At 45.1% G+C, this 19,463-nt stretch overlaps 1 protein-coding gene across 1 annotated transcript; it reads right to left on the bottom strand.

Annotated features, from left to right (window-relative positions):
- Positions 1 to 2,505: 2,505 nt before the first annotated feature.
- Positions 2,506 to 18,067, bottom strand: pof1b (POF1B actin binding protein). The gene is made up of 12 exons (XM_069671296.1): positions 17,927 to 18,067; positions 15,344 to 15,630; positions 12,680 to 12,713; positions 12,451 to 12,531; positions 11,179 to 11,271; positions 10,340 to 10,453; positions 9,938 to 10,090; positions 9,123 to 9,242; positions 8,664 to 8,795; positions 7,806 to 7,876; positions 7,512 to 7,626; positions 2,506 to 5,072 (listed from the first exon to the last, which is right to left on the bottom strand). The coding sequence occupies exons 1-12, from the start codon at positions 18,065 to 18,067 to the stop codon at positions 5,067 to 5,069; spliced, it is 1,347 nt and encodes a 448-aa protein (XP_069527397.1). The 3' UTR covers positions 2,506 to 5,066.
- Between the last annotated feature and the right edge of the window lie 1,396 nt (positions 18,068 to 19,463).

The raw sequence follows: 19,463 nt of genomic DNA, 5'->3' as shown, positions 1-19,463 counted from the left end.
TGGATACTTTTTAATGTTTTACAACCATAATTTAATATAAATAAACTTTAAATAAAGGAGGAACATAAAATACCAAATCCTTAAACATGAACTTTTACACAGGATAAAAAGATATTTACTTTAAGGATTTCTTCGGGGCTTCGTTTGGCAGATGTTTGTCGCCTTTTTCAAACTCTCAAATGAGTCTATTTAACGTGTTCAGTATCTGTAATCAATCATAGCTACTAGTTACTGATCACTGTGCATGTGTCACTCCTCAGGACAGTCTCTGTGCCGCTCCCTCCGTGTGTCCGTGCGCTCTGAGAGCAGCGACTGAAGTCAAAATGGTTGTCGAGCAGCCAACTGAGCCAAGCCCTACAGAGCTGCGATGACCTCATTCTGTGTCTCTCTGCTCCATCAGCTCCACTCGTTGACCCCGAGCGAGGGCCGAGCTGCAGAGGGGGGCTGGCTCCCTCTGCTGGAGGCTTTTAGAATTGCACTTCATGCCGGGTCCCAGGTTGCAGGGCTGCAGGAGGCTCGCATGCTGAGACAGAGTCCTGCAGCCCAGGCGTTACATGTGAAATATGAGATTAAAGAGGACAAACTGGGGAGTAACGAGATAATATTATTATTTGGAAATAATATGGGACAAGTGAAAGAGCTAACTGAATCCATTAAAGCTGCAGTCTGAGCGGTTTGTTGCCCTTTATGTTTTTGGCTGCTTCAGGGCAGAAGGAAGGAGATGTGAACGTATCAACACATTTATTTGGTTTAAATTCTCTTCACATCCCGACAACAAACGCTTCATTAAAATGCCCTGACAAAGGTGCCTGCTAGCAAACCCGGACGTGTTGCTTTGGGAGGCGATACCAACCGTGTAAAGAACCCAGAAATAAACGTTTGTCAGAATGCGAACAGAAAACGTCCTTGAGAAGACAAAAGTGAACACAGGCAGTAAGACGAAGCATCAGCCAACTCTTAACCAACTCAGTGTACGTGGGTGTTATTTGCCATGTAGCAAACGTGTCCATTCTGTATGTAAACTTGTTTGTGAACGTGTCTGTGTGCAGCGGGCCGCCTCCTGAGGTGTCCTGTTATTGTACAATTTGTTGTATGTGTTTTTTCAAGTACCTGCCTCTCGTGCTGCTTCCGGCACATTTACTTTGAAGCTCATTGCTGATAGGACAGTGCACCTTAATCAACCTAAGTCAGTAAATAAAATACATACAAATTAAATAAAACAAAAGCAGTTTGCCAAGAAACACCCGGATGTCGTACTGATTCAGAAAGAATCTCCAGTATGCATCGGTCCAGTCTACCTCGCCTACTGTATCCCACAATGCAAGGCGCTGGAACGTCACAGCGGCAGCAATCTCAGATCCCATTGGCTATAGTCTGAGACGATAAAGCCTCTGGGGACACCGGTGAACGTGCTGGGCAGTAAGGCAAGGCAAGTTCATTTATAGCACGTCAGCAACCTTTAAGCGATAATCGACTTCCCGTTAAGACTTCCTTTTCTGCGCGCTGCATTGTTACAGAAAAAGAAAGAGATTTTCTTGTGATGGATTTTAATTAACGCCTCTTAAGTTTGCTGGTGACGATCATAATGATGCAGATTAGTAACAAGTCAACATGAAGCTTTGTCTTGCTGTCCTGAAGAGGAGAAGGAAACTACTTTAACATGAGGAGTTTGTTGAACGGAGGTCGGATCGATCTGATGCATTCGAGGAAGTCGGGAATTCTAAATGCTGAACGGCTTTCACGACAGCGTCAGGGAATTCATCTCAAGTTGAATTTTAGATCTAGAGCAGATTGTTAGCTGTTAGCATGCAGACGTCTGCTTATAGAGATTAATAAGGAGCTGAATCATCGTCAGGTGATGCTGACAGGAGCAGGGGAGGTCGTTACAGAGGATAATGTTCTGCCTGCTTTTGCTCTCCTCACGGACTGTGTTTCCTGCGTACGCCGCAGCCTGCTGATACGTGATTGGTCAATATTACTCGGACTACAAGCTTAGTTCAAACGGAAACCAGAACACTTGCCACGCCTGAAATCCACGTCCCTGCCTACAGATTCTGTTTCTATGTAGAATCTGTAAAAAGAGATAACGGCAGTTGAAATGGCAGACGGCAGCAGAAGAGCAGAAGGGGGCGCTAAAGCTAAAGAAGCAGCTTTTTGCTTTTGGTGGGCTGTTTAATTCCGCTTTCCAAAACCAGAAACTGGCGCCTGGCATGGCATACTGCAAAATAAATTAAACAGCTCCGTACTACAGACTACACCTGAACGCAGCACGGAGTATGTAGTATCCGTCATCAGTTGCCAGGCGGTGCATGTGCATGGAGTTTTAGCTTTGGCATCCTTTGGAAACACTTCCTGTCCTGAGGAAGACTCTCTGTCTTTCTCAGGAGTTTCCTGTGGACTTCCCCTTTAACACGACCACACTGATGATGTGGTGGTGACGCTCATGCAGTTTTTAAATCATCTTTTGGTACGTTAAGAAAAACACAAAACAAGCACTTCTGCAAAGACACATTACTGATTTAATCACAATCTATCACAGCTGAAACATCATTGGAGTGACGGAGGCAGTGTATGCAGGCCAGCAGCCTGAACCCTATTCAACTGTAAATATAAGGAAGGTTTGCATAAGAAAATATATTTAGACATCTATTTAAGATTAGCTACAACCAGTTAATTTAGCTCAGCGTACAATTTATTCTCTGCTGGCAAAGAAAGGCAGGATTTGGTCTGCACATCACCCGGATAGCGAGCTGATGAAAGCCGATCCTACGGCACCACAGAGCCACGAGCGGTTCTGAAGATGCCACAGCTGTTTGGTCAGTCGGTCAAAACCTGGAAACTCTGATTATCTTCAGATCGTAATGATACATTTTGAACCAAACAGTGATGCAGGCCTTTCATTAGCTCGCTTACAAGCTTACACAATAAGGCACATGAGGTCCCGTGACAGTCGACATGTTTTTACAGGGTTCCTGCAGAAACTCGGCTCCGTGTCCTCGGGGTCGCTCTGTTCTGTCAGTAGTGTTCGTCAGGTGTTAGAGGGAATGTCAGTGCAGTGTGGCTACAAGTGCTCGTTAAATAAGTGTTTTCAAAATGCTCCAGCATGCTAGGACGTGGCGCTGCAGCCTGTTAAACTAGTTACAGTTCACGTGCAAAAATTTAAATAGCATCTTTGTTAGATTAAGTGATGATTTAAAACTCATCCAGCGTCCACAAATACTGATCCAGACGTGGAGACGACTGTGGGTCAGTGAAACAGGCTGCGGCACCGTAAAGACGAGCACCCAGAGGACACGAAGCCGTCAACATGCTTCTAAAACACCTGAACAGAGACAGCCAGAAAAACAACATGTTTTTGTGCTTTAACATTTTCTTCCACCATCTTAAAACCCCTTAAAATCATGCTCCAGTTCCATCCATCCATCCACCCCTTAACCCCGCCCCCGCCCACCCGCTGCGATGCATCACACCCACGGGAGTCTCATGGATGTGATGCATCGCACAGCCCTGACCCAGATCCCTCCGTCGTATACAAACACATGAACTTGATCAGCACGTCCCCATGCACCAAAACATTCAGATCATAAAAACACAGATAACTAAATAAAACAAAGCAAAGCAACACGACCCATCAGAACATCTTTAATGTTCCTCACATATATTGCAGGAGGGAGCTGCTCTACAGTCACTGAGCAGGCCCCTCCTACAATCATATAGATATCTATATAAATATTTACATGCAGAGTAGCAATCATAGCATCAAGTCCACTTCCTCGTCCCCCGGGCTAGCACGGCTGTGGTGGCTTTGAGGACATGCTACATGCTAGGTGGCACCAGGCGTGTACGAACGTGCACTGCTGACAACTGGAAGCTGAGGCGGTGATCCTTTGGTTACTCTTGCATGTTATCTTCCCCTCAGGGACGCCCCCTAGTGAGGACACTCATGATGTAAACATGTGAGCCATTAGCAAGTGAACAGCTGACCAGCCCTGACAACTACAGCGTGGGAAAACGACCATTACGGATGAAGGATGAGTCGTTCGTAGCCTGTGTAGATGCTAAGGCTGTTAGCACCAGCTGTTCCTGCCCATACCCCACCTAGCAACAGGTAGCTAGCAGGCTAACTAGCTTACATAACTCATTTTTTAAAGTTTTAACTTTCACTTTTTTAACATTTGTGTCTCGAGCTATCCGATTGAGTTTGAAAACAAAAAACTTTAAAGAGTATCTGCCATCTTGTTTTTATTGGCGTGCAATGGATCTTGGGATACGTTGAGCATCCACTGGGTGCATCCTTCGTGGCCCGGGAAAAGGAGGACGCATTTAAAGGAGCCTTTGAAATGGGACAGCCTTCAACACACCGCCTTGAAATGCGTCCTTCCAAGGATGCAGCCCCTGAATTGGGATGCAGCTTCCATACATCGTCACTGTCATTCCCCGCTTTCTAGATGCTCTCAAATCGTTACCTGGTGAGAACAGTCGGTATGTGTCCTTAATTAAATATTGTACGCAGCGCTTCAGGGTTAATTTACAGTCAGATTGATTAAATGTTAGATTTAGATGTGAGTATGTTAAAGTACATTCAAACTTCTGCAGGTTATAGAGAGATCAACCTGTAAGTGGCTAGTTTAAGACATTGACATTTAGATGTTTTCAACCTTAAAACGAAATCTAAACTAGAAGAGTTCTGAAGGTGTGAAAAGAGAGGGAGAATCTGTTGGTGCCAAAAAGGTGCAGAAACTCTGCTCAGATCTCGCCCAGTTCCATGTTGTCACCATTGCTTAATTACTGCCACCTTAATCCATCACATAACCAACGGGGGGGCGCGTACTCTAAGGATTTTGATTATTGGATTATTTTTTCCCTTTTCATAAAAAAAGCCCAAATAAAAAAGTCAAAATTTGGTCAAACCAAAGATTTGGTTTGATTAATCCCAAATTTCGTGGAGGACAGGGGGAGTTCAACAACCACCACCAACCCTGGGAGCCCTGAGGATGAGGGAGGGGAGGGGGAGGAGCATGCAAGGGGGGGAGGGCAGGTGAGGTCTTGGTCTTCTCGTCGTTCAATCATTCCTGTCGGAGAAAGCAGTGTGTCTTTAAGGGCTTGTTATGATTTCCTGTTTCGAAAAAACACAGGTACACTCGTTACATTTTGTACAGCACGGAGGTCTGGATGACAAAACAATATGGCCGACCAGTTTCCAGCATTCGGACGGAAGCCCTGAGCGGACATGCATCCATTCTATTTGCCGTGATGACGAGTAATTTCCTGTTGTTTTCTCGAGATGTCGACTTATTGATGTCGTTTATCTCGAGATAACGCTGCACCGGTTGTTTTTTATTACATCACCAGAAAATCATCCCGTCATCACGAGAAAACCAGCTTTATTATCGAGATAACGAGAGAAATAAGTCGAGCTCTCGAGAAAACAACCAGAAATTACTCGTTATCACGAGTAAACGGGAGTGAATAAAATGAACGGATGCATGTCCGCTTCAGGCTTCCGTACAGATGTACAAAATACATTTAGAATCATTTCACTGTAAGCCTGCAGCAGCAAGTCTGTGAAGGTTCTCGGTCATCAGGTGATGGTAACTCGAAGCTTAATCCAAAAGGCAGCTGGTTGAAGACGTTTGACCTCTCAGAAGGTCAGAAAGGCTTCTTCAGTTCTAACCTGACTGATGGATGGAGCGTGAAACATCAGCCTCGGTGGGTCATAATGACCCGAGAGGTGAAACGTCTTCAAGAACTCGAGTCCAGCTGCCTTTTGGATTGAGCTCAGAATCTCTCCACAAGGTGGCGCCAGTTCATCTGATTACAAATCAAATGCTTTGCTCTGTAATTTTGTTAAAACAAGAACAAGTTAAACAACACATTTGTCATACAGGACGTCAGTCATTTCAATGTTTTACAGAGATAGAGAGATGGAAAGAGAGATATAGAGAGAGAAAAATCTAGAGAGATAGAGAGAAACATATAGAAATAGAGTTATAGAGACAGTATCTGTTGTTTTTTGCATCCAAATTTAAAAATTACGAATCAAATATTTACTTTCCCACTTTTTTCTTCTTAATCTTTACATTTGCATAAACAAATGTAAACAGGTCTTTACGGTATTTTTAGGTTTCATCTGTGAAAACATTTAGTTGAATCTAATTCTCCCCCGGTGGAATAATTCACATTTCTGTGCAAAGACGTGAAGGAATTTTCCAACTGTGCAGCAGCGATGTGTGTGCAGTTTATGGAGCTACTACTTGATATGAATTGGGACCAAAAAGCATTTAAAATAACACGTCAGAAAACTCTCTACATGCCAGTTCTCCCGTCTTAGACCCTTCCAATCCAATCCAATCCATTTTATTTATAAAGCACAATTTTAAATAAACGCAAAGGTTTCCAAAGTGCTGCACAGTAAAATAAATACAATAAAACATAATAAAAAGTCAGAATACTAAAAATAAAAGAACATAAAAACATAATAAATCACTAGACCGTTCACCTCAGATAAAATATCTGTGCACATAAAATCAACAACCTATGTGGTGTTAAAGGCCAGAGAGAAGAGGTGCGTTTAAAGAAGAGTTTTAAAATGAGACAGTGAGGAGGCCTGTCTCATGTGCAGCGGCAATTCATTCCATAATTTTGGAGCTGCAACCGAAAACGCTCGGTCCCCTCTGAGCTTCAGCCTAGTTTTGGGAACCCTCAGGAGCAGCTGGTCAGCTGACCTGAGAGATCGGATGGGTGTGTGGGGGTGGAGAAGCTCAGAGAGGTACAATGGGGAAAGACCATTTAGAAATTTAAAAGCAAATAAAAGAATTTTAAAATGAATTCTGAAATGGACGGGTAGCCAGTGGAGTGAAGCTAAAATCGGTGAAATGTGCTCAAACTTCCTCGTGCCAGTTAAAAGACGTGCAGCTGCGTTCTGTACCAGTTGAAGACGTGCGATGGAGGATCCACTGATCCCCATGTAAAGTGCATTACAGTAGTCTAGCCGAGTCGTCACAAAGGCGTGAATTACTGTTTCAAAGCGCTGTCTCTGGAGAAACGGTTTTATTTTTGCCAGCTGCCTTAACTGGAAAAAGCCTGTTTGCACCACAGCTTTAATCTGGCTGTCTAACCCTCACTGTTTTCATCTTGTATGTATTTTGCAATTCAAATGTCCTCTCTGATCTGATGACACTGTAGGTGGTGTCTAAAACCGTCGCTCTCACTCTGACCTCTGGGTCCCACCTGTCTTTATGTCACTGTTGAATGTGGCGGATACTCGTAGAAGGTAGGTTGTGGTACCAGCTGGCAGGAGAAGTATTTAGCAGCAGCAGGGATTAATCTGCCCTCGCAGAGCTGCTCTCATACAGCTGCGGTGATGGCTCAGGTCTATCAGGCCAGACAGGATAAATAAGGAAGCTTCCCATGAGCCCCTGTGAGCTGTTACCTCTGGTGCTTGTTGCTAACACTTTGGCTAACGTTGGTCATCTCTTTGTTTTTGTCTCTTCTCTCTGTCTCGTGTTTACCTGCTTGATTATCTCTCCGGTTCTCTCGATGACGATGGTCTTGTCTTCTTTGACCGGTGAGGTGACTCTGTAGTCGTCGCTCAGCAGACCGAGGATCGGGTACTGGTTCCTGTACCTGCACGCACACACGCACACACACACACACACACACACACACGTCACAAAGGGATTTATTATTTAATGATTGATTGGTCTTTAAGTCCAAACCAAAAGATATTCTATTTAAAGGTTTCTTGTAACATGATGTAATCTGGTCAGGTGTGTGCTCTCAGGTAGGCTGGCCTGATGTTGCACCTCTTGGTGATGATGGTCTTGGTGACGTTCTTGGAGCTGTCGCTCCTCTCCATCCTCAGCCTCTTGAGCTCCTGAGGGACACAAGAGGTCAAAGGTCAGTGGAGTAAGCAGATTTAGAGATAAAGACTATAGATAAATACAGATAGAGATATATAGAGAGAGATAGATGGATAGATAGAGAGACATAAAGATGTAGAGAAATATATAGAGAGAGAAAAAGAGATATATATATATATAGAGAGAGAGAGAGAGAGAGAGAGAGAGAGAGAGAGAGAGACAGAGAGAGATGATAGAGAGAGGGATATGGAGAAAGACAGAGAGAGGGATGGAGCAGACTTGTGTGTGTGCGTGTGTGTGTGTGTGTGTGCGTGTGTGCGTGTGAGAGAAGGTTCAGCGGTTTGTCGTGCCAGCACCCTGAGGTGACAAACATTCCTGAGCTGGTGTTAAGTGAGCGCTGGCTGCAGGTGGTGCTGCACAGACAGACACAGAAGCAGCAGAATGCAGTCGGACCTGAAAGGTGAAAACTAATCAAAGTATGAGATCAGCTCACAGGTTGGGAGGTCGTGTGTGTGTGTGTGTGTGTGTGTGTGTTCATGTAAACAGTTCAGTATTTCTGTACTGACATGCAGCTGGCTTGGTTTCCATGATCTATACGCTTGGTTCCTGGTAAGTCACGCACTTAGTTTCTGCACGTCTGATCACACGAACATTCCTTCTGGTGCCTGTAAGGTGACGACTGTAAGGATAGTTCGGGCTTATTTTTAAGGTACCTTTTGGCTTCAAACCCGTCTCATCACCTCACTGATCTAATCTTTAAGTGTCCCGACAAACAGTGTGTTGGTGTGTTGTGTGTCAGACCTCCTCCTGTCGGGTTATGGTGGTCTGCCGCTCCTCCAGCATGGAGATCAGCTCTGAGATTCTCAGCTGCAGACTCTGGTCTGAGGACGACCTCTCGGTGGTGACCTCCGTCTGGATCCTCGTAATCTGCGTCTGCGGGGGGGGCGGAGAGAGACGAGGGACAAATCAGTAAAAAGCAGAGCTCCAGTACGTTTTCATCAGGTCCTGGTGAAGGTCAGAACTGTGTATGTATCTGTGTATGTGTTGTTCATCTCATCAGCCATGTGTTCGGTGTGTCGGCGTGCAGCTGAGCCTGATGGGAATGTTTCACTGTTGCATTTGGCAACAAATCAAAGCTTTGCATTCATTTATGAGCTGATGAAAGAGCCAGATTAGAAAAGTCATTACAGCTCGACCTGAGGGGAAACAAATGTCTGACTGTAAAAACAATCCACGATGTCTGTGTTACTATGTTCTCACCCGCAGCCTCTGGATCTCTTGGTCCTTCTCTTTCCTCATGGAGTCGAGCTGATCGTTGTACTGACGGGACAGCTCCTCTGTCTTGATGTGCAGGGTGGAGCTGCTGGCTTGTCCTGCCAGCTGGAGGACAGACGGACAAAGAAGGAAGGAAAGAAGGCAGAACATCATGATTTCTGTTGCAGAGCGCGCACCGTCTGCCTCCTAACGTTTCCTTTCTCTCCTTACAACATTAATGTTCAACTTATTTCCTGGTCAGGAAAACATCTGCGTGGTGGTGCATTTAACCCTTTGCTTGTGCATGAAGAATTAGGTCTTCTTGTGTCTTTGCACACGTTACGCGGGCGTGAAAACCACACAATCCTTCAGGGAATTTTATGTCAGCAATTAAATTAATTGCTGAATATTTTGGCATTAAATTTAAACACTTATTATCTGACAACTAATCAATTAGTCGCTATAGATCCAAATATTGGCACCTCTCTGTCTTTGTTTGAAGGCTGCACATTGCAGAACTGTTTTTTTCTCATTGTTGACTTAAGAGTGAAGAAATCTTAATCCGTTAATGAAGCTCTTACCTACAAGCTTTTGTTCAATCCTTGTTTGGATTGATTCATATCATGATGATAAACTGGCTTGTAAGTTAAGATGTAACCACAGTCACTGATCAAAAGACGGTTTTGACTGCAGGCGATCGGCAGCTTGTTGCCAAATCATCATCGACTTGCTTTGATCAGTATTTTTATTTCCCCCCACTGGTTAACTTTAGGAACCTGACGTGGGTGAGACAGGTGAGGGCGAGACAGGTGGTTTGTTACCTTCTGTCGGAGCATCTCGTTCTCCTTCTCCAGCGCTCTCATCCTCCCCTCCAGCTCTTTCACTTTGAACTCTCGGCCCGAGTCGGTGCTTTTGCTGCTCATGAGCTGGCTCTCCAGAGATCGCTGGGAGGCGCTAGTTTCCTTTAGAGACAGCTGGAGAGGGACGACACACACACACACACACACACACACACACACACACACACACACACACACACACACAGGAAGTCAGGAACACATCAGGTCACAGGCACAGAGGAATAAAAAGAAGTCAGATGTGGAAAGAACACCGTTACAGTTTACAGACAAACTTCTGCCTTCGATTACGACCAGACAAATGTCAATCTTAGACTGTTGCTGATTCCATCACAGGAAGTGTTCAAAGTGTTCCAGGTACTGTACCTGCAGCTGTCTGTTGTTCTCTCTCACGGCCTCCAGGAGGCAGTCGTACTGACGGGCCTGGTCTGCTTTGAAGCTCAGATCTCTCTCCAGAGCCTCCTTCTCGCTCTCCAGACGCTGCAGCCACACACACACACACACACACACACACACACACACACACACACACACACACACAGACATGTTTACAGTCATCAATCACATGTCTGAAATGCTTTCTTGTTTTGTTGTAGTAATTTTTACTTGTGGTTTTAAATCCTTGTGAAACAGTGAAACAACATATTTCAACGTTCAGTCTTTTGAGGCTGCTAATGTTTCCGTTCAGGAATGCATGCACACAATTACAGCCGTCTCCACCGCACCGCTTTAACACCAACAATAACAGGTTGTTATTATTTGGCCCGACGCCTGTAAACGTCTGCTGTAATTTAAAGCTTGCATTCGCTCGCACGCCTGTGAGGCTCTTATAGAAGTTGTTGTTCCGGCTGCAGAGACAAACTGCTCTCACCTGAAAGTAACTGCTGCAAACACCTGGATCTGTATGGACTTATGAAATCTATGCAACCACCTGCATGCATGTTTTTGTGCACATCACATGTAGAAGTGTTTACATCTTTAGATCGACGCTCATTTCTTCTACACGATTAAAGATGATGATGTAAAACCTCTTCGCCTCACTTGTTTTCACTTTGATCTGTTTTCATTGTATTTTTTAAAACAGGTCCGTTAAAGTCAAACATACACCAACATTAAGTTTAGAAGCTGAGCATACCGTGGGGAGTTATTAAGAACATTCATAGACCCTAAATCATGACCCGAGGTAAGAAGTGTTTGTGTCTTACCCGCAGGTCCTCGGACATGTGCAGCAGCTCCTCTCTCAGGCTGCTGAAGGTGGAGAGCAGCAGACGCATGCTCTTATCTGCAGTGAGACGAGTCTGACGGAGAAACACACACAGATGAATTAACTACAGAGGGGACCGTTTCCTGCTCTGAGAGATAACAGGAGTAAATGAAGCTTTTTGTTTTAACCCCATTTATAAGAAGAAAGAGAAAGTGTCCAATGGTTCCTCCATCCATCCATTATCTATACCGCTTATCCTGCTGGAGCCAATCCCAGCTGTCATTAAGCGAGAGGTGGGGTTACACCTGGACAGGTCACCAGTCAATCACAGGGCAGAAAACCTTTCACACTCACATTCACAACTACGTGCAATTTAGAGTCACCTATGACCTAACGAGCATGTGTTTGGACTGTGGGAGGAAGCCGGAGTACCCGGAGGGAACCCACGCATGCACGGGGAGAACATGCAGACTCCACACAGAAAGGCCCACTACGTCTGAACCGGGATTCAAACCAGGAACCTTCTAGCTGTGAGGCGACAGCGCTAACCACTGCACATCAGCGCAGCCCCCAGTGGTTTAAAACTATAATGTATATTGTAGGTGAAGCAAATTTAAGAACATCATATGTTGGTTAAAAGGCCTTAGAACAGTTTATTATATATTTACATTTAAAATCAGTTTGTGTCTTTGACTCTTTGCCGCCCTCATCTTTCATCTGTCTTTACTTTGTTTCTGCATCTCTTGTCTTCTTGCTTTGCCTTCATCTGAACCTTCATACATGTTATTCACTCTACTACTGTTTCCTCGAGATCTCGACTTATTTATCTCGAGATAACAAAGCTGGACAGAACACCCGGCTGCTCACGGTGATGTGACGGAGCGGGACGTGCTGCCGTCGCCCACACTGGTGAGGTCAGTTAAGCCTGTCTCTGTGTTTGTTTGTGCTTCTGCAGCTCTGACGTGACTGCGCTGCAGCGCCGTTATCTCGAGATAAATAAGTCGAGAAATGACTTGTCAGCAGAGGAAAATGGATTAAATAAAATGGATGGATGCATGACCGCTTAGGGCTTCCGTAGGCCTCCTTGTTCAGGTATCTGTCATTATTTTTCCTTCAGAACTTCCTGCTTTCGTTTTGTTTTTAAAAACACTTTAAAATGTTTTATATATAAAAACCACTTTGATCATTATGATATAATAATGTGCTCCATGTTACAGTCACACACACTTTAATATAAGATATAGGACTGCTGATCAGAGTCTCTGTCTCTCACCTGCAGCAGGTAGCGGATCTGTTGTTTGGTCAGTTCAGTGGCTCCTTTAGGAAGCAGAGCCTCCACCTCCTCTTTCTCCACCTGCACACACACACACACACACACACACACACACACACACAGACTTAATATTCACACTCTAAGTTGACTTGGACCTCGGATGACGTTCTCTCTGCTGAGCTCAGATCTGATTCATTTGGCAGATGTGTTGAATGGAGGTGTTCCTCACCTTGTAGTCGTTGCTGGGGTCCAGCTGGTGTTTCCTGAAACACACAGAGAGGAAGACCGACAATGAGAAGAAAACCGAGGAGTGTGTGAAAGAGGGAGGAAAGAAAGTGACACAGTGTCTGTTGAAGAGGGAGCACGACTCTGTTTCTTACAGTAAGTCCTGAGTGTTACTTCAGGTCAACAGACACTGAGACAAGGAGTGTGTGTGCGTGTGTGTGTGTGTGTGTGTGTGTGTGTGTGCGTGTGCGTGTGTCACTGAACTTTGAGCAATTACATCCATACACTTCTTATCATGCTGATTTATGTCCAAGTGTTCATTTTTAATAAGTTATTTGATGCTATAAAAAGGGGGTGTGGCCTCATGATTGACAGCTCTGTTGACAAACGGGGCTCCTGCAGCATTCTGTTCCCGAGTAGCAGAGTAGAGGAGGAACGGCGAGAGGAGACGTAACTAACACTAACACTACAGTCATTGAACTTTCCATCAGCGTGAATATCTGCTTCAGACCGACACAAGAAGCTGTTCTGCTGCAGCCTGAGCCCACCTGAGGGCTCCAACACAAGGACACAAGGTAAAGGTGCGTTTAGGGTAGAGGAAGGGGCGGGACATCTCCACCAGCCGATCTCTACTGCATACACTCTGGATACAGATGATGGCAGCACCGACTCCGGGGGGTGTAGGCTTCACTTTTGTACGAGAGGAGTCGATTTACAGGACCTGGGTGGTGTCAAAGACAGTGCCTGTGTTCATGGTGATAAAGCAGCATGTTTGATGCAGTCATCGATGTGTTTTGGCAGCAAGACACAGAGGAGTAAAATACACCTGCTGCTGATACACAATACATGTAACAGAATGACGTCAGTGCTGTCCTCTTATATTCCTGCAGGTCTGTTGGCAAAATCAAACATTAGGATATCACCAGACTTCCCCTGAGGCAGCACGATCACACAGCACTGACTGTAACTCAACACAACAGCAGCACAGGTATGCTGGTACATGAGCGTGTGAATTAGAGCCTCGTGTGGCTGACGGAGGGGTGAAGAGTTCAGGAGAGACTCGGGTTAATCTCTCTGTGACTGACACATCATTTAAAGTGACACCTCGTGAATGAGCGCGGTGCTAACTTGATGGACAGAAACCTGCAGCTCAGAGGCGTATCACGCTCTCATTGGCTGCAGCAGATCACCTGACCTGCACATTATATCATGCTCCTCTTTTTCCCACCCAGGTGTCCTGTTTCTACCTGCCCTATGAAGCACTTTTAACCACATACAGACTTTTATTTCCCCAGTGAACCTCTGTAATGTAAGCGGTCGTGTCTGCAGGAGACGATAAATTAAAGGAGGAAAAGAAACTGTCCTCCGACCTGTCCCGGCACGCTGTTCACTAATACACCTGCCAAACCTGCAGGTTTATCGTCATGACAACATCCCTCGGCTGTTGAGTATCTACTGATCTGTGTGCCAGGATCATAAGCCAGACTGTAAATGACATCATCACATAAAACCTAATGTCATTAGTCCAAGTCATTACATAAACAACCCGTCACCAGCTGATTGGTTACTCCGTCTGTATATAAAACTAACTAACACAAGAGTCGTGTTGTAGAGAGGTGTACATTCAACTGTAGTTAAGCCTGACAGATACTGATCGATGGAACAGTTTAGTTCCCGTAGTGTGGAGAGCAACGATCTGACACCGCGCACTAACAACCAGAGTCCGACTCTCACAGCTGGAAATCTCATGAAATCTCTCGCGGTCAAGCAAGACTTTACTAGGGCTGGGTTTAAAAAATGGATTTTTTCGAAACGATTCTCATTTGAATGACCCAGTATCGATTCTTAAATCCTGAGATCGATCTTTAAAAATATGAAAAATGTGTCTGATCACTCACGTTTCTGAGCGCTCCTGAATGCAGCACATCTCCTGGAAACACGGCAGTGAGGGAGACATCCCCGGAATCGTTTACTGCAGCTACAACGGAGACATCAGTGATCGCCGACGGACTCTTTTTATCGTGTGTGCGTCCGTGAATATGATGATCACTGTGATGTCACAGAGCAGGACATGCTGCCATCGCCCACACTGGTGAGGGAAGTTAAGCCTGTTTGGTGCAGCTCTGTTATCTCGAGATTAATAAGTCGAGATCTCGAGAAAACAACTGAAATGACTCGTTATCACGTGAAGACCGAGTGAGTAAATGTATGGATGCATGTCCTCTTAGGGCTTCCGTACTAAACAAAGCTGTGCATTAAAGTGTTTCCCTGACGTGTCGAATCATCAGATGATCGATGGAATCTTTAAAACTCTAGAATAACATTTCAGCCATTTTTTTTCCACAAAGAAAATTAATTAATTTAAAAACTCTCATCGTCGTCAGGAGGGAAAGCGAACACTTAAATATGTAATTCTACTTCCTGTTTGAGCCCTTCTGTAAACGTGACTTCAGTGTAAATCTAAGGATGCATTCATGTGCAGGCGTGTAGCGTGGGAACAGTTGTACATGCAGTGTTATTTTGTTGCAGTGATACGAGGGTTTGTCGTGCAGGAAGTCTGTAAAAGTATGAACGTGTGAGTTTATTTAATCAAATCAGACTGAATAAACGGACACATTTCATCCTGCGTACGCTGCTGTGGACAGGAAGTTAAATAAAATGCACTCACTGTCCTCGTATCTTGGACACGTGCTCGGAGATGCAGGAGTGGATGTCGCAGTTCTTCCTGTAGACGTCGGCCAGCAGCTCGCCGAAGTATCGCGTGTCCATCTTGGTGGGCTGGGGCACTTCCCTCAGGTTGGTCGTCACCTGCCTGCTGATTATCTTCTCTACGGGAGGCGGAGCCCTCGTCTGTATGACGTTGATTACCTCCACCTCCTCCACCTCCACCGTCTCCTCTTCCTCCTCTTCCTCCTCCTCCACCACCTCCTCCACCTCCTCCTCCACCTCTTCCACCTGGAGGAACAGGGCAGAGACAGATTTTAAACCACACAGTGTTTATAGATCTTTGTAAAACGTATGTAGAGAACGTGTTATGAGTTTAAGTTGTAGAGTGTCTGCTGAGCAGTTTAAGACAGGAAAGAGTAAAAAGAAAGACGCTAAATAAAACATGAAACAGGCTCAAAGCCTTTTCCTGTGGAGCTGTAGCTTTCTATTAAAGGGTTCTTGTAAAAAAAGAAACAGTTATTGATGCAAAATAAAAGATTTATTGACTTTATTTCCACATTATTCTTGCTCTAAATCCTGTATTAAAAAAGCCACCTTCCTTTTGCGTACCGGTTTACAGGAAGTGGATGATTTACAGGAGACAGAAGGTAGAAATTAAGATGTAATTCACGCACCAGTAAGATGGTTTGGTGTTTTATCATTAGTTTGTTTCTCCTATAATTAAACACATATACGTTTAACGAGTAAAAGGGACTTCAGCTCAGTGATTTGATTCACAGACTCTGGATCTTCATCAGAGTCAAAAGGGACAAAGACAAAAATCTGTCCATTTAAATCTGTTTCTTCAGGAGTTCCCATCTTCAAAGTGCCTCACCTCGTGTACCATGAACACAGACAACCATAGGACCACCTACAACATGCACAGAGTACAGGACGGTGCCAAACAGCTGCCAACATGGATCCGCCGTAACGAGCCGATGAGCTGCGGAACAGACTGAGCGGCGCCTGCTCCGCGTTCACTCTCTGATCTGACTAAACTGTTATAATGAGCTGCTGAACAATCAGGAGGTGTCGATGGGTTCTTTACTGATGTTTGCAAAATACTAACAACCAGGGATGCACCATATTATCAGCACGTTATCGGCATCTGCAGATTATGGCTTGAAAATGACATATCGGCAGATGTGTCGTATTTCTGACAATATTTTCCGCCGATAAAACAACGCTTTCATTTCGCCTCAGTGCTCGTTGATTCCCTAAAAAAGCTTGTAATGCTACGACATGAACTCGGCACGAGTGTGCACACACACTGCATGCACCACCACACCTCTTCCGTGAACGTGAAGGAGGATGCAGGATGTTTTCAAAGCTTCTGAAACTATTTTTTGCAATGGTTGTTCAGCATCGGTCAGGCGAGGAGACGCCTGTCTAAGTTGAATATTACAGTTTTCGTCAAAGCTTTCGTCCATTCTGCGCTGACGATTGGTCTGAAACCGATCAGCCAATCAGAGCAAGCGACTGCTGCTGATGTCGGAGCCAGGATGTGCGCTGTCTTGCATTTATATGAAAAGAGGGAGGCGTTAAGTGTTCTGATAGCAATGAGGGTGATATGATCAGGTAATACATATGATTAAGAGAAACATGGGGATCGAGCTGGTTTGAAATACGTTGGGTGGATGTGCGGTCAGAGCTCTGTGCAGGTCAGTAAAGTTTCTTTGGAATTAAAAAGCCCAAACCAGGAGAAACAGGCAAATAGCAGTCCACTCTGTGACACACACACCGCACCTACACGTGAGGTAAGCCGAACACACCCACCACCTCCTCTTATCTACATGTAGCAGCAGAGCGGAGTCAGTCGCTGGTTGCATAACCTGTTATCTGATGCAGGCTGTGTGTGCGTGCTCTTCACACACAGAGAGCACTTTCACTGTGTGCAAACACCCGTCTGTCTCTCCGTGCGTCTCCTGACACACACAGGACAGACTGCTGGTCCACATCCACGTTATTCCTCATGTTCAAACCTCTGTTCTTCTATGTTAAGCTCCTGTGAGGCGGGAGGTGACTTAACCGGTTGCTAAAGAGCACTCTTCAAATAGCTGCTGCTCGGTTACGCCCACCAGAGCTTCAGCAACAAAAACCTCATCTCTCATCGCCGAGCGGAGGGACTGTGATTAAATCAAAAAAAAAAAAGGAAATCAGTCAAAGCTCCTCATCAGGAAAAAGCAGGTGTGTGTGTAAACAGGTAACATCAGCAACTTTGCACATTTGATGTGAATGCAAAAAAAGTTGGCTCGTATTTTTTATTTGTATCTTGTTGTTGAGCATCAAAGGAAAATAAAACAAGTTGTTAATCATTCAGGTTTTGGAACAATGACCAGTGCAAAAAAAAGTTACCCCTTTGCCCCAAACGAAGGGTAACATGAGCCCAGGTGATTCGGTCAGATAACACGTGTGTAATAATGTGAAATATTTACTGCAGCAGCCGAGACGCCAAACACAAGCAGTTTGGCGTCTCATCACTCCTGGCAGATTTATTTCACATGCAGACATGAGTGATGAGGAGAGATGAGATCACATCTTAAACCCTCCCAGGTGGATGCTGGGGTGGGGTGGGGGGCTGAGCGCAGTACTGGCGCGGGGCAGCGGTGGCAATGACAGAGCAGAGGGAGAGAGCGGGAATCTTGCAGCTCGAGTTGCCTGGACTAGCTCGCAGGCGTCGCTCCATTTGTCCTATCTGAATCCTGACGCTCCTTCACTGATGCCAGCAGTGGCTCTTCACTGATTCAGCCTCTCGGGTTCGGCATTACAGACGATGAGGAGCGAGAGAGAGCTCAAACCACACGGGTAGAAACCTTTTAAAGTCACAATCCTGCAGGAAAGTTGTTTTAACTTGTATAAACATATAAAAGAAACTGACCTGCTCTCTTTGGAAGCTTTCTTTCTTTCTAACTGAAATGCGAGTCTCTACAGTTTAAACAATATCCGAACCATCGACAGGCTTTGCCCGAGACATGAAAAGTAGCTTCGTACTAAAATAGAGGAGGATTCTTTTGGAATGAAGAAACTATGAGAAGCAGGAAGAAGTCGTCCATGAGATGTTTCAGTTACAACACGTGTTTCACCCGACACGAGGAAACCGTTTGTCTCATGTCCTCTTAAATATCCAGACTGTGGCTGATCCGAGCGGTCCGCTCAGATTCCTCATGAGCTCGAGGGACGATCGGGAGCCAACATTCCCAGCAGGTTAAATTCACACTACTGTGCCACCACGACCCGCACGCATGATATCTGTGATATCAGCTTCTGTTGACACCAAATCACACCTGTGTTTACTACACTGTGTGGTCACACCTGAGGCTGTAGGCTGCGGTGGTCATGTGTTAGATGGGCGTAACATTCAGAGGGTTTATAATCGTCTGGTTATCCACGACAACAGGGGGGAAGAATATCAGAAATAAGTCCCATTAATTCATCAGAAACAACATGAACATGCAAAAGACTTTGTGGTTCCAGCTTCTCAAATGTTTCTAAGTTTTATTAACTGAATATCTTTGGTGTAATTTAGTCGTTATTTAATTAACCGTCCTGGATAGTAATCGTTAGCTGCGGCACTTCCTTTAAGTGTTCAACCACCACAAACTCCGACCTTCAAGGTGACCGTGGAGTCGAGTCAACTTCGCTCTGACGGCAAACCTGAGCATTATAAGCTTCCTACACTGGATTTAACTGATTGTTGTATCTGTGTGCACGAACCTGCACCGGTGTCACATATAAACGTGTGTTTCAGAGTATCAGGAAAAAGTGTTTCTGCATATTTCTGCACTTCCTGCAGCCGCCACCCATGCAGAGGAGCCAATGGGAGAAAGCTTAAAAAGATATCATCATAAGGAGCAGGAACAGCTGCCACAGAGTTCAGTTTAACTATTGTTTTCATTTAAAGCAAATAAATGAAGGAAACTCCAGACGGGAAGATCAACAGAGGCAGTGAGGAGGCTCAAAGAGAGGAGCCCAACGCGCTCCAACAGAGGCTGTTAGGAGTTCGATTCCTGCAGGGAACCGGCTCGGTTCTTCAGGACAAACACCAGGAAAACTCTGTTCAGTAACATATGAGGGAAAACTGG

The sequence above is a fragment of the Semicossyphus pulcher genome, unplaced genomic scaffold (genome assembly GCF_022749685.1).
Source record: "Semicossyphus pulcher isolate SPU_LCO1_2020_fin unplaced genomic scaffold, fSemPul1.0.p SCAF_10, whole genome shotgun sequence".
Taxonomy (NCBI): domain Eukaryota; kingdom Metazoa; phylum Chordata; class Actinopteri; order Labriformes; family Labridae; genus Semicossyphus; species Semicossyphus pulcher.
This window is presented reverse-complemented; position numbering and strand designations above follow the sequence as displayed.

Bases quoted from the DNA above. Each gene is read 5' to 3' on its own strand.
- pof1b (XM_069671296.1), bottom strand. From the start codon at position 18,067: ATGGAGCGACGCCTGCGAGCTAGTCCAGGCAACTCGAGCTGCAAGATT. The intron at 12,532-12,679 runs GTGAGGAACACC...GTGTGTGTGCAG, and splicing joins ACCCCAGCAACGACTACAAG to GTGGAGAAAGAGGAGGTGGA. The intron at 8,796-9,122 runs GTGAGAACATAG...CCCCCCCCGCAG, and splicing joins AAGAGATCCAGAGGCTGCGG to ACGCAGATTACGAGGATCCA.